At 47.5% G+C, this 12,486-nt stretch overlaps 1 protein-coding gene across 2 annotated transcripts in view; it reads left to right on the top strand.

Annotated features, from left to right (window-relative positions):
- The window catches only part of smoc1 (SPARC related modular calcium binding 1), a 203,566-nt gene that overhangs the window by 162,238 nt on the left and 28,842 nt on the right, over nt 1-12,486 (top strand). For both annotated transcript variants that reach the window (XM_080203062.1, XM_080203061.1), the window contains exon 10: nt 2,984-3,089. In XM_080203062.1, coding sequence (XP_080059188.1) covers nt 2,984-3,089 — 106 coding nt within the window. The remainder of the gene's footprint in view (nt 1-2,983; nt 3,090-12,486) is intronic.

Genomic DNA, 12,486 nt, shown 5'->3' with positions numbered 1-12,486 from the left:
GAGGATACCCAGTAAGAAATGAGACATGGCCCGCTTATTAATCAGGCGTGGCATGACCTGGGCATGTGGTTTAAGGCTGTTAAAGGAAGTGTTACATGATGTGGAGACGCTGGCATTGGACTGGGGTGGGCACAGTCACAACACCAGGGTAAAGTCCAACAGGGCCTCCGATCACCTGATGAAGGGACAGCGCTCCGAAAGCTCGTGATTCCAAATAAATCTGGTGCTTTGCGAGGCTTCTTACCAGGAAGTATTACAATGTTTATCCACTTTGGAGTCATCTATTACTATCCAGTTTGACTTTAGTTTGACTGGATAAAGATTCCCCTCAAAGATTTTGATTTGATTTGATTTGATTTATTATTGTCACGTGTATTAGTATGGAGTGAAGTGTAGTTTCTGGTATGCTCTACAGACAAAGCATACTGTTCATAGAGAAGGAAAGGAGAGAGTGCAGAGTGCAGTGTTACAGTCATAGCCAGGGTGTAGAGAAAGGTCAACTTAGTGCGAGGTAGGTCCATTCAAAAGTTTGTCAGCAGCTGGGAACAAGCTGTTCTTGAGTCAGTTGGTATGTGACCAAAAAGAGAAAATGCTGGAAAGACCCAAACATGCCTGACAACACCTATGGAGAGAGAGCAGAGCCAACATTTTGAATCAGGGTCACTCAGACTGGAAATGTTGGCCCTATTCTCCCTTCACAGACACTGCCAGACCTGCTGAGATTTTCCAGCATTTCCTGTCTTTTTTTTACAGGTTCCAGCATCTGCAATATTTTGCCTTTATCAGTGTGATTTGTGCCCCCCTTGCCTCTTGTCATGGGGACGCAGTGGCATACTGGTATTGTCAATGGATTAGTAAATCCAGGGATCCAGTGTAAAGCACTGGCGACCCGAGTTCGAATCCCACCATGGTGGATGGTGAAATTCAAATTCAGTAAAAATCTGGAATTAAAAATCTAAAGATGTCGAATGTCGTAAAAACCCACGTAGTTCACTAATATTGTTTAGGGAGGGAAATCTGCTGCCCTTACCCGGTCTGGCCTACGTGTGACTCCAGAGCTACAACAGTGTGGTTGGCTTTCAAATACCCTCTGAAATGGAGGGCAGGAAGGGACGGGCAATAAATGTTGGCCCAGCCAGCGATGCCCACCTCCAGTGAAACGAATTTAAAATGCCTTACAGAGCCTGACACTGAGGAACCTTGTGGATAAAACACACATTGTATTGAATAGTAATGTTAATGGCTAAGATTGATTGTGTGTATTTTTCCTCTTGTTCTACGTGTTTACTCCTTGCCACCTGCTGAAGCCACTCCTTAATACGACGGCGTCCAAGATACGAACACGACCCTGGTTTTTTTTTTATCACCCGGACAAAAGGAACCCTTTGAGTAAAGAATCAAAATGGCCTCCGGCCAGAGAAGCCCGGTTGCCAAGCGAATGATGTCACGCACAGGCTATTATCTCTGAGAAATGGATAGATTCCTTTGCCTTACTCAGGACTCTTTGACCTGTCACAGGCCCTTAGGCTGCCAGTGGGAAACAAAGGTTGATTTTGATTGCTACTGTAAAGTTTGAGACCGGGGATTTCTACATATTCTCATTGATGTAAATGGACTATCTGCAGTTCATTACTCAATGCGAGAGAGTTAAGTACAGTGTTGACGTTCACACTACACTGGCTCCTGTATTTACTGTTACGAAAGCAACATTTAATCCCTTGCCCGTTTACATCTGGAGATGATAGTGATTAAGATCCATCGGGAAACTTGGCTCATGTAAACAACCTCGTGTTTACTAAATGTTAGCGAGCGTCCCAGCCGCACTGGCTAAATAAAATCATTGAGACATGTAAGTGAAGTGCTACGGTGCACAATGCCAACATTATTGAGACACGCAGGGGGAGAATGGTGAAATCAGATAGTCATGGTTAGGTGATGTCAGGCTGAGCTTAGTCAGGTCTACAGGAAGTCTGAAGGGGGGGGATGGGGAACTCCTCGCTTGTGAGGTCTTGGAGGAGAACGAATTAGGACAACTGCTCTGGGGAAAGTGTGCCAAAAGTCTCCCCCCCCTCCCACCCCACCCATGCCTCCCCCCCCACCCACCCCCCCGCCATGGGCGACCCTGCTGAAGGTTGAAATGTTGGTCTGAATTCCGCATGGTGTGGGAAATGGTCAGTCTATGTGGCTTTTTTATCCATTTGTGGGACATGGGCATCACTGGCTGGCCAACATTCAGTGCCCATCCCTAGTTGCCCGAGAGCAGTTGAGAGTCAACACATTGCTGTGACTCTGGACTCCCATGTAGGCCAGACTGGGAAACAATGGCAGATTTCCTTCCCGAAAGGACATCAGTGAACCAGATGGATTTTTCTGACAATCGACAATGGTTTCACGCTCATCAGTAGATTCTTAATTCCAGATTTTTTTTAAGTGAATTCAAATTTCACCATCTGTCATGGCGGGATTCGAACCCGGGTCCCGTCACAGCAATGTGATTGACAATGTGGCAGCATGGTGGCACAGTGGTTAGCATTTCTGCCTCACTGTGCCAGGGACCCGGGTTCGATTCTGGCTTCAGGTCACTGTCTGTGCAGAGTCTGCACATTCTCCCCGTGTCTGCGTGGGTTTCCTCCGGGTGCTCCTGTTTCCTTCCACAATCCAAAGATGTGCGAGTCAGGTTGATTGGCCATGCTAAATTGCCCCATAACGTCAGGGGTATTAGCAGGGTAAATACGTGCGGTTAAAGGGATAGGACCTGAGTGGATTGTTGTCAGTATAGCCTCAATAGGCTGAATGGCCTCCTTCTGCACTGTAGGGATTCTATGATTCTATGACTCTCAATGCCCCCTGAATGAGGGCAATAGGGATGGGTAATAAATGCTGGTCCAGCCAGTGACACCCATGTCCCATGAATGAATAATGAAAACTACTCATCACATGGCCACCTGTATGGGTATGAGCATTGACCTTTCACCTTTTGCAGGTTGCCCTGGAGCGAAAAAATTGGAATTCATCACCAGCGTTTTGGACGCGCTCACCACAGACATGGTCCAAGCTATCAACTCCCCAGCACCTTCAGCAGGAGGGAGGTATGTGTCTCTTTAGTAACTGTGTGAAGTGTTGAAGGGAACTGACCTTGGACAGCATCCATTGAAAGCCTTAACCTCTGGTGCCCATTGGTGGGGGACCGTACGTGATCCTCGCTGATGAGGACCTCCCCCAGTGAGGCCGTTAAGACAAGTCAGCCTGGATGATTGCGCCTGGGCTCATTAATAATATTAAAATGAGATAATAAATCGTTAAAGCAGCCTTGTGCCTTCCTGGTTTCTCGCCCCTCACGATACCACCAGGCAATATTGGGCTGTTAGCATCACGAGAGATGAGAAACTGGGCGCCAATTTGATTTTGTACCTCTTGCACAATCTTACCAGTTTGCCACGCTAATCAACCGGCATGATGAGACGGTAAGATTGTGACCCCTTGATTTTTTAAAAATTCAATTCTTGATTTCTTTAAATAAGTTCTTGATTTCTTCAAATTTAATTCTTGATTTTTGAAAAAATCAATCCTTTATCTCTCTAAAAGTCAATTCTTGATTTCTTTCAATTCAATTCTTGATTTTTTAAAAAGTCGATTCTTGATTTAAAAAAAAATTCAATTCTTGATTTCTTTAATTTGAATTCTTTATTTTTAAAAAAATCAATTCTTGATTTCTTTAATTTCAGTTCTTTTTTTTAAAAAAAGTATTAATTTCTTTAAATTCAAATCTTGTTAAAAAATCATTTCTTGATTTTTGAAAAATTCAATTCTTGATTTTAAAAAAAATTCAATTCTTGATTTTTGAAAAATTAAATTCTTGACTTCTTTAAATTCAATCCTTGATTTTTAAAAAAATCAATTGATTTTTGAAAAATTCAATTCTTGATTTCTTTAAATGCACTCTTGATTTCTTTATATCCAATTTCCACTCTCCTCTCTGCGCTCCTAACTATCTAACACAATGCAGAAATCAGACCTGAAACTCTTAAATAGATTTAAATCAGGGAGAACAAGTCCAAATAATAGTGAAGCTTGTTTTTATCTATAAAGGTGGGATGAACTCTTCCCTGCACAAAGGATACTCTTCTTGCACTGGTTTGTTCTGTATAAGTCTTTTTTAAAAGCCCCCCTTGCTGTGATTTGTACCGTTGTTCCCAGTTGTTCACCCAATTACATTGCAATGGCAGGGGCCATGGGGCAGATGTGTCTGAAATGGTATTCAGGCGTAAATCGACAAATTGTCTCCAACATCTGGCAGATGTAATTCAAAACAGAAGTCCTGACATACCTGAGCAGAAGAATTTTAACCAAACTAAAATTGCAGTTTCTGAAGATTAACCCAGATGGGAGGTATATCAGCCTCCTTTAATTTCAATTGGTCACACGTTTGAACTGTACAAGCTCACACTTACAGCTGGAAATGTGAAAGGTCGCAGACAGGGAAAGCCTCAGGTTTAATCAGCCAACCCCACACAATTTAGGGGGTAACACGGTGGCACAGTGGTTAGCGCAGCTGCCTCGCAGCGCCAGGGACCCGGGTTCGATTCCGGCCTCGGGTCACTGTCTGTGTGGAGCCTGCACATTCTCCCCATGTCTGCGTGGGTTTCTTCCTGGTGCTCCGGTTTCCTCCCAGAGTCCAAAAATATGCAAGTTAGATCAATTGACCATGCTAAATTGCCTCTGAGATGTTTAGGTTAGGGGGATTAGCCATGGAATGAGGCAGGCTATTGGGCCTGGGTAAGATACTCTGCCAGAGAGCTGGTGCAGACCCGATGGACCGAATGGCCTTTTCTGCACTGTTGGGATTCTATGATTCCATGATACGGCTGACCGGGAATCTCTCCTGCCCTTACCGTCTGCCATTGGAAGGATTTTCTGCTTGCTTTAATTGGGTTGCCAGGAGGAGCAATGCTGAAGTGGAGAGGTTAATGACTCTGTGCAGTAAATATTCCTTCTTCCTGCTCCCTGTAACCAATCAGAACGAGCCTGAGGCAAGATCCTCCAAAACGCCCACCTACGTGCATCTCCATTGCTGATTGGATGGGGCAGCAAGTCTGCAGTGTGTGGATCTATTGGCTAATGTTCAGTATCTGAGGCCTGTACGGGCCTGTAGATGTGGACGGAGAGACATGGGATGGGATTTTCAGCTCCCCCTCAGCCACCAAGTAGCGTGTCTTCCAGCGGCGGAAGTGGAAGGTTCTTCCAGTCCTGATGTCCGTGGCATTTTGCGTGACTCACACCCTCCTCTGGGGAATTCACTGTGATTGGCTGAGGGGGCGGAGTCCAGAAACTACCAAGTCAACAGTAGGAGGGAAATGTTAATAATAAATGTTACTAACATCCCACTGGTGGAAATGGGCAGAAAATCCCACACAACCATTTTAAATTTAAAGTTTATTTATTAGTGTCACAAGTAGGCTTACGTTAACACTGCAATGAAATCACTGTGAAAATCCCCTAGTGGCCCCACTCCAGCGCCTGTTCCGGGGGAGAGAATTTAGCATGGCCGATGCACCTTAACCAGCACGTCTTTCGGACTGCGGGAGGAGATCGGAGCACCCGGAGGAAACTCACACAGACACAGGGGGAGAACGTGCAAACTCCATGCAGGTAGCGGTCCATCGGGTCTGCACCAACTCTCTGGCAGAGTATCTTACCCAGGCCCAATAGCCTGCCCCATTCCATGGCTAATCCCCCTAACCTAAACATCTCAGAGGCAATTTAGCATGGTCAATTGATCTAACTTGCATATTTTTGGACTCTGGGAGGAAACCGGAGCACCAGGAGGAAACCCACACAGACATGGGGAGAACGTGCAGGCTCCACACAGACAGTGACCCGAGGCCGGAATCGAACCCGGGTCCCTGGCGCTGAGAGGCAGCAGTGCTAGCCACTGTGCCACGTGACGCCCTTCCCCCTCACCCTGCCATCCCATGGCCATTGGGGAAATGACCATTTTGAAGGCAATGCTCCCCTCTGCTTTGCTCAGTTTGCTGCACTGAGCGAACGTAGTGATTGCCAGTAAAAACTGCCAAGTACTGATTTCATCCTAACACTCCCAGCTTTCAAATGTGGCGACTGTAGCGATTTGCAGAAGGGCCGAGGAGAAGGGGGTTTAGACCAGCCGTGTTTTGGTTGATGGCGAGAATAACAAGAGACCCGCTCGCAATCCCCTTCCACCCAGACCCCAGGCCTCCGACAGTGTGGCTACGCTTGCCGGGGAATGGGCCAAGGCAGCCTAATGCGATCGCTCCTCCAGTCCACACTTCCTCCTTGTGGGAAAATTCTTGGCACCCACGGGCTAATCATAAATACTTGCTTACAGCTCGAGAGTATTTGACCAAAGGTGAAAAATGCTGTTCTGGCTGTAAAATTCAGCTGCGTTTAGAATGGAAATAAAAATCACTGCAAACAGTCAAAGGTCAGCTGCGTGGAGAAAGGAAAAACGCAGTAGAGTTACTGATTCAGGTCTTTGGCTATTAGCCTGAAATGTTAGGCCTTGGTGGTCAGATGCTGCCTTGCCTGCAGAATAGTTCAAGACAGCACAGGAATAGGCCCTTCGATCGTCCAAGCCTGCGCCGATCACATTGCCCTATCTAGACCAACCATGTATATCCCTCCATTCCCCGTCTGTTCATGTGTCCATCCAGGTGAGTCTAAAATGTCGCTAACAAGTCTGCCTCAACCACCTCACTTGGCAGTTCATTCCAGGCCCTCACTATCCTCTGTGTAAAAAAACTTCCCTCTCCACCGAACCTTCCCCGCCCCCCCACTGCCCGCTTACTTTGAACTTGTGCCCCCGTGTAATTGTCATTGTTTAAAAATTTATTCATGTCACAAGTAGGCTCACGTTAACACGGCAGTGAAGTTACTGTGAAAATCCCCCCGTTCGGGTACACCGAGGGAGAATTTAGCACGGCCAATGCACCCTTAACCAGCACGTCTTTTGGACTGTGGGAGGAAACCGGAGCACCCGGAGGAAACCCGCACAGAAATGGGGAGAACATGCAGACTGTACATGGACCCAAACCGGGAATCGAACCCATCTCCCTGACGCTGTGAGGCAGCAGTGCTAACCAGCGTGCCACCGTCCTGGGAAAAAACTTCCAACTGTTCACCCTATTTATACCCCTCATAATTTTATAAACTTCTATCAGGTCAGCCCTCAGCCTCTGTTTTTCCAGGGAGAACAATCCCAGTTTATTCATTCTCTCCTCATAACTAACACCCTCCATACCAGGCAACATCCTTTTTCCTGCATTTTCTGCTTTCGTTTCAGTTTTCCAATAGCAGGAATTTATTTTTTTGTCGCAAAAAATCACCATGGCACGGAGGAAGGCCATTCAGCCCAACAAGACTCTGCATAGGCCGTTCCAGTCAGCCCCATTCCCCTGCTCTCTCCCCCTGTCACCCTGAAGCTTTAGTTTCTACAAGGGCCCAGCCAGCTCCCTGTAGAAATGGTTCAACATCTCTGATCCTGGTCTCCAAGGATTGAAGGACACTTTAACCAGTGGAGATTTGAAGGTGGATAGTTGGGGGGGGGGGGTACAGTAGTTAGCGCTGCTGCCTCACAGCACTAGATACCCAGCTTCGATTCCCGGCTGGGGTCACTGTCTGTGCGGAGTCTGCACATTCTCCCCGTGTCTGCGTGGGTTTCCTCCGGGTGCTCCAGTTTCCCTCCCACAGTCCGAAAGGCATGCTGGTTCGGTGTATTGGCCGTGCTAAGTTCTTTCTCAGTGTACCCGAACAGGCGTGGGGATTTTCACCGTAACTTCATTGCAGCGTTAATGTAAGCCTATTAGTGACAATAATAAATAATAATAGAAGTTGTGTTTGATTACCTTTGGGAATCGGGGAACTTTTATACAGAACCTGTCCTTGTGTGGTTAAATAGGTGGGGCAAAACTGTAGAATCCCTACAGTGTAGAAGGAGGCCATTTGGCCCATCGAGTCTGAACTGACAACAAGCCCATCCAGGCCCTATCCCCGTGACCCCACATGTTAGAATTAATCACTCTAATCTGTGCATCCTGGGACACAAAGGGGCAGTTCAGCATGGCCAATGCACCGAACCTGCACATCTTTGGACTGTGGGAGGAAACTGGAGCACCCGGAGGAAATTGGAGCGCTTGGAGGAAATTGGAGCGCTCGGAGGAAATTGGAGCACTCGGAGGAAATTGGAGCACTCGGAGGAAATTGGAGCACTTGGAGGAAACGGGAGCACTCGGAGGAAATTGGAGCACTTGGAGGACATTCACGCAGAAATGAGGAGAATGCGCAAACGCCACACAGACAGGGACCCGAGGCCGGGAATCGAACCTGGGTCCCTGGCGTGGTGAGGCAGCTGTGCTAACCATTGTGCTGCCCAATCTGTGCAAATATCCGACAGATCACTCTGTTCCTGCGCCTCCTTTAACCACTGTGCCACCCATGTTTATAGAGAACGCTGTTATTTATAGAGAACATGAGGTGAATGCTTGTAGGCCCGATCGCCTTACCTCATCCTTGGTTCAAATTACCTGGACATTTACTTCAGTGTTGTTTGTGGGAGCTAGCTGTGTGCATATTGTGTGTTCCTTAATTACACTAGCGATTACATTACAAAAGCGCTATGTTGCTTGTCAAGTATTGTGGGTGGCCCTGAAATCTGTGAAAGCTGCGACGTCGAGGCAATTTCTTTCTGTTCCTTTCTCCGAATCGATCACGCCAATTATAAAGGAACAAAAAAAAAAGCAAGGTTTTTTTGAATTGCAGCCTGAATAATATCTGTACCCTGAATGAGCTCACCGTTTCTTGCACTCGTTCTCTCAGAGGAGGTGGGCGTCGCTGGCTGGACCAGAACTTGGCTGCTATCCCTTATTTCCCTCGAGGAGATGGTGAAAAGCTGCCTTCTCGAATCGCTGCAGCCTGTGCACCTCGCACTTGCTGAAACTGGCAATCTCAGAGGGGCACTGTGCCAGGCGTCACTTAAATAAGCAACAGGATCATGTAACCCCTACAGCGCTGAAGGAGGCCATTTGGCCCATCAAGTCTGCACCGACCACAATCCCACCCAGGCCCCATCCCCACACATTTACCCTGCTAATACCCCCCCGATGCTAAGGGGAATTCACAGTAAGAAGTCAGACGACACCAGGTTTAAGTCCAACCAATTTATTTGATAGTAAACTCGAGTGTTGTCAGACTTCTTACTGTGTTTACCCCAGTCCAACGCCAGCATCTCCACATCGTGACGAAGGGGAATTTAGCATGGCCTATCATCCTAACCTGCCCGTGTGGGAGGAAACCCGGAGGAAACCCACGCAGACACGGGGAGAACGTGCAAACTTCACACAGGCCCAAGCCGGGAATCGAACCTGGGTCCCCGGCGCTGTGAGGCAGCCGTGCTAACCACTGCGCCACCAAATCAAGTTCGCGGGACTGCTGAAGAAGTCTTGAGTTGCTGCAATCCAACCTTCACACTCTACAGACATCAAGTGTAGGGGTTGAGGGATTGGATCTCTATAATGGGGAAGGAGCGACTGATCGAGTTGACTCTTCAGTTTGGATCGTGTTAAGTTTCTTCAGCTCTGACGTAGAGTCATGGAGACTCGAAACGTTGACTCTATTCTCTCACTGCAGATTGGAATGCCTTATGGTGGTCAGTAGGCAGGCCCAGGGGAATTTGGGTCTGGGCCACATTTTGGAGGCCAGCGGAACGGGCGTTCAAGCAGGGGGTGGCCTTTTTTTCTTGTTGGAGGGAGGGCCCGAACAGAAGGGGGCTCCTCCTCAAGCTTGCAGCCTGGGTTTACCTGGTGTTCCCTCAAAGGACCTGAACTGGCCTAAGGCCAGCTGAGCTACCTGGCACCTATCTCGCCACTGGCAAAACTCCGATGGAGGTGGGCGGATGATGGGCATGGCACCCCTCACCGTCACAGCAAATCAGATGTTCTTCCACCCAGAAGCCCACTCCCAGGAGAGACATCAAATCCCACCGGTGGGAATCCTGCCCAGCGCCACTTTTGTCAGCAATTCTTTGGAGAATTGTTGAGTCAGTGGAAGATGAGGCCTTGACACAAATCCAGCTGGAGAGATTTGAGAGGAAATTACATTGTCATAGACGTGGCATTAACATGCGAGATTCTACCTAGGGATTGGGAGTGGCCAAGCAGTAATGTATGATTCACCGTATGAGCTCATGAGTCCATATGTTCATTAGATATAGGAGCAGAATTAGGCCATTCGGCCCATCGAGTCCACTCCACCATTCGATCATTGCTGATATGCTCCTCATTCCCATTTTCCTGCCTTCTCCCCATTACCCTTCAACCCATTACCAATTAAAAATCTGCCTAACTCCTCCTTAAATTTACTCACTGTTCCAGCATCCACCACATTTCGGGGCAGCGAATTCCACAGATCCACAACCCTTTGGGAGAAGTAGTGTCTCCCTAACTCTGCTTTAAATTTGCTGCCCCTTATCATAAGGTGATGACCTCTTGTCCTAGAATGCCCCACAACAGGAAGCTTCCACTCCATGTCTATCCATAGCTTTTATCACACGGTGAACATCACACAATCACCATAGTGGAAATGTACTGGAAACTCTGGTCACAGGTTTGGCCAGCGATGGACAACCTGTGGCCCAGGGGCCACGAGCGGCCCATCTGGATTCTGAGTGCGGTCCAGGAGACATTTTGCTCATCATTGCCCACACGCAGGGTTACCACATTCCACTGATTTCATAGCACCCCTGCAGTACAGAAGGAGGCCATTCAGCCCATCGAGTCTGCACCAACACAGCTCCGATCTCCATGCATTTAACCTGCTAGTCCCTGTGACACTAAGGGGCAATTTAGCATGGCCAGTCCACCTGACCTGCACATCTTTAGACTGTGGGAGGAAACCAGAGCACCCGGAGGAAACCCTCGCAGACACGGGGAGAACGTGCAGACTCCGCATAGACAGTGACCCAAGCCAGGAATTGAACCTGGATCCCTGGCACTGTGAGGCAGCAGTGCTAATCACTGTGCCGCTCCATCCACACAGTTATTGTCCTACTGGTGTAATGGAAGTGATTTGCGCGTAAATTTTGATTCTGATTTGATTTGATTTATTACTGTCGCACATATTGCTATACAGTGAAAAATATTGTTTCTTGCGCGCTGTACAGACAAAGCATACCGTACATAGAGCAGGAAACAAGAGAGTGCAGAATACAGTGTTACATCATAGCTAGGCTACAGAGAAAGATCAACTTAACACGAGGTAGGTCCATTCAAAAGTCTGACAGCAACAGGGAAGAAGCTGTTCTTGAGTCGGTTGGTACGTGACCTCAGACTTTGGTATCTTTTTCCCAAAGGAAGAAGATGGAAGAAAGAATGTCCGGGGTGCGTGGGGTCCTTAATTATACTGGCTGCTTTTCCAAGCAGTGGGAAGTGTAGACAGAGTCAATGGATGGGAGGCTGGTTTGCATGATGGACTGGGCTACATTTATGACTTTTTGTAGTTCCTTGCGGTCTTGGGCAGAGCAGGAGCCTATACCAAGCTGTGATACAACCAGAAAGGATGCTTTCAATGGTGCATTTGTAAAAGTTGGTGAAAGTTGAAGCTGGCATGTCAAATTTCCTTAAAGTAAGGGCAAGAGAAGTGCATGCTGATTGCTCACAACATTGACTGTGAGAGTCATGCGCTCCCTCTGTTAATATATTTTATTAATATATAAATGATTTAGCATTTTCTATAACTCATTATGAAATATTCAGTGTGTATTAAATGCATTTAATCTTATTCATGGTTAGTGAACGAGCCTGTGGTTAGCACTGCTGCCTTACAGTGCCAGGGACCCAGGTTCGATACCTGGTTTGGATCACTGTCTGTGTGGAGTCTGCATGTCCTGCCCGTGTCTGCGTGGGTTCCCTCCCACAGTTGGAAAGACGAGCTGGTTAGGGTGCATTGACCCGAACAGGCGCCAGAGTGTGACGCCTAGGGGAATTTCACTGTAACTTCATTGCAGTGTTACTTGTGACACAAATAAATAAACTTTAAATGATGTACCTTCTCCCAAAACGCCACAGAGCTGAAATATTATGCGAAAGTATTAGAAAGATGACTGTCTCGATGTTTATTTTGGAGCTTGCAGCTCTGAACTAAGTCCGTTCCAGCCACTCCTGTTCCTCGCGGGAATCGCGATGATGAATGACTAAAGGGAAAACAGGACTCGGGCAGAAATCCTTGCCCGTTTTGGGGCTGGCGTCTGATGTAAACGAAATGGATAGCAGGTTGTAAAAAGCAGCGTCGACAGGCGCACTGTTTCAGGCCTCCGAAACGCGACAGCCCCAAGGAGAGTCAAAGGTGAATTATTTCTCGGATGTAAAAAAAAAATCTGTGGGAGTTGGAGTGAGTTGTTGCCTTTGGTGCTGATTCATCGCGGTCGGGTAACCAGTTAGGAATCTGTTTGCAATCGGA

This window comes from Carcharhinus amblyrhynchos, chromosome 14 (genome assembly GCF_965287045.1).
Source record: "Carcharhinus amblyrhynchos chromosome 14, sCarAmb.v2.hapA, whole genome shotgun sequence".
In the NCBI taxonomy this organism is placed as follows: domain Eukaryota; kingdom Metazoa; phylum Chordata; class Chondrichthyes; order Carcharhiniformes; family Carcharhinidae; genus Carcharhinus; species Carcharhinus amblyrhynchos.
This window is presented reverse-complemented; position numbering and strand designations above follow the sequence as displayed.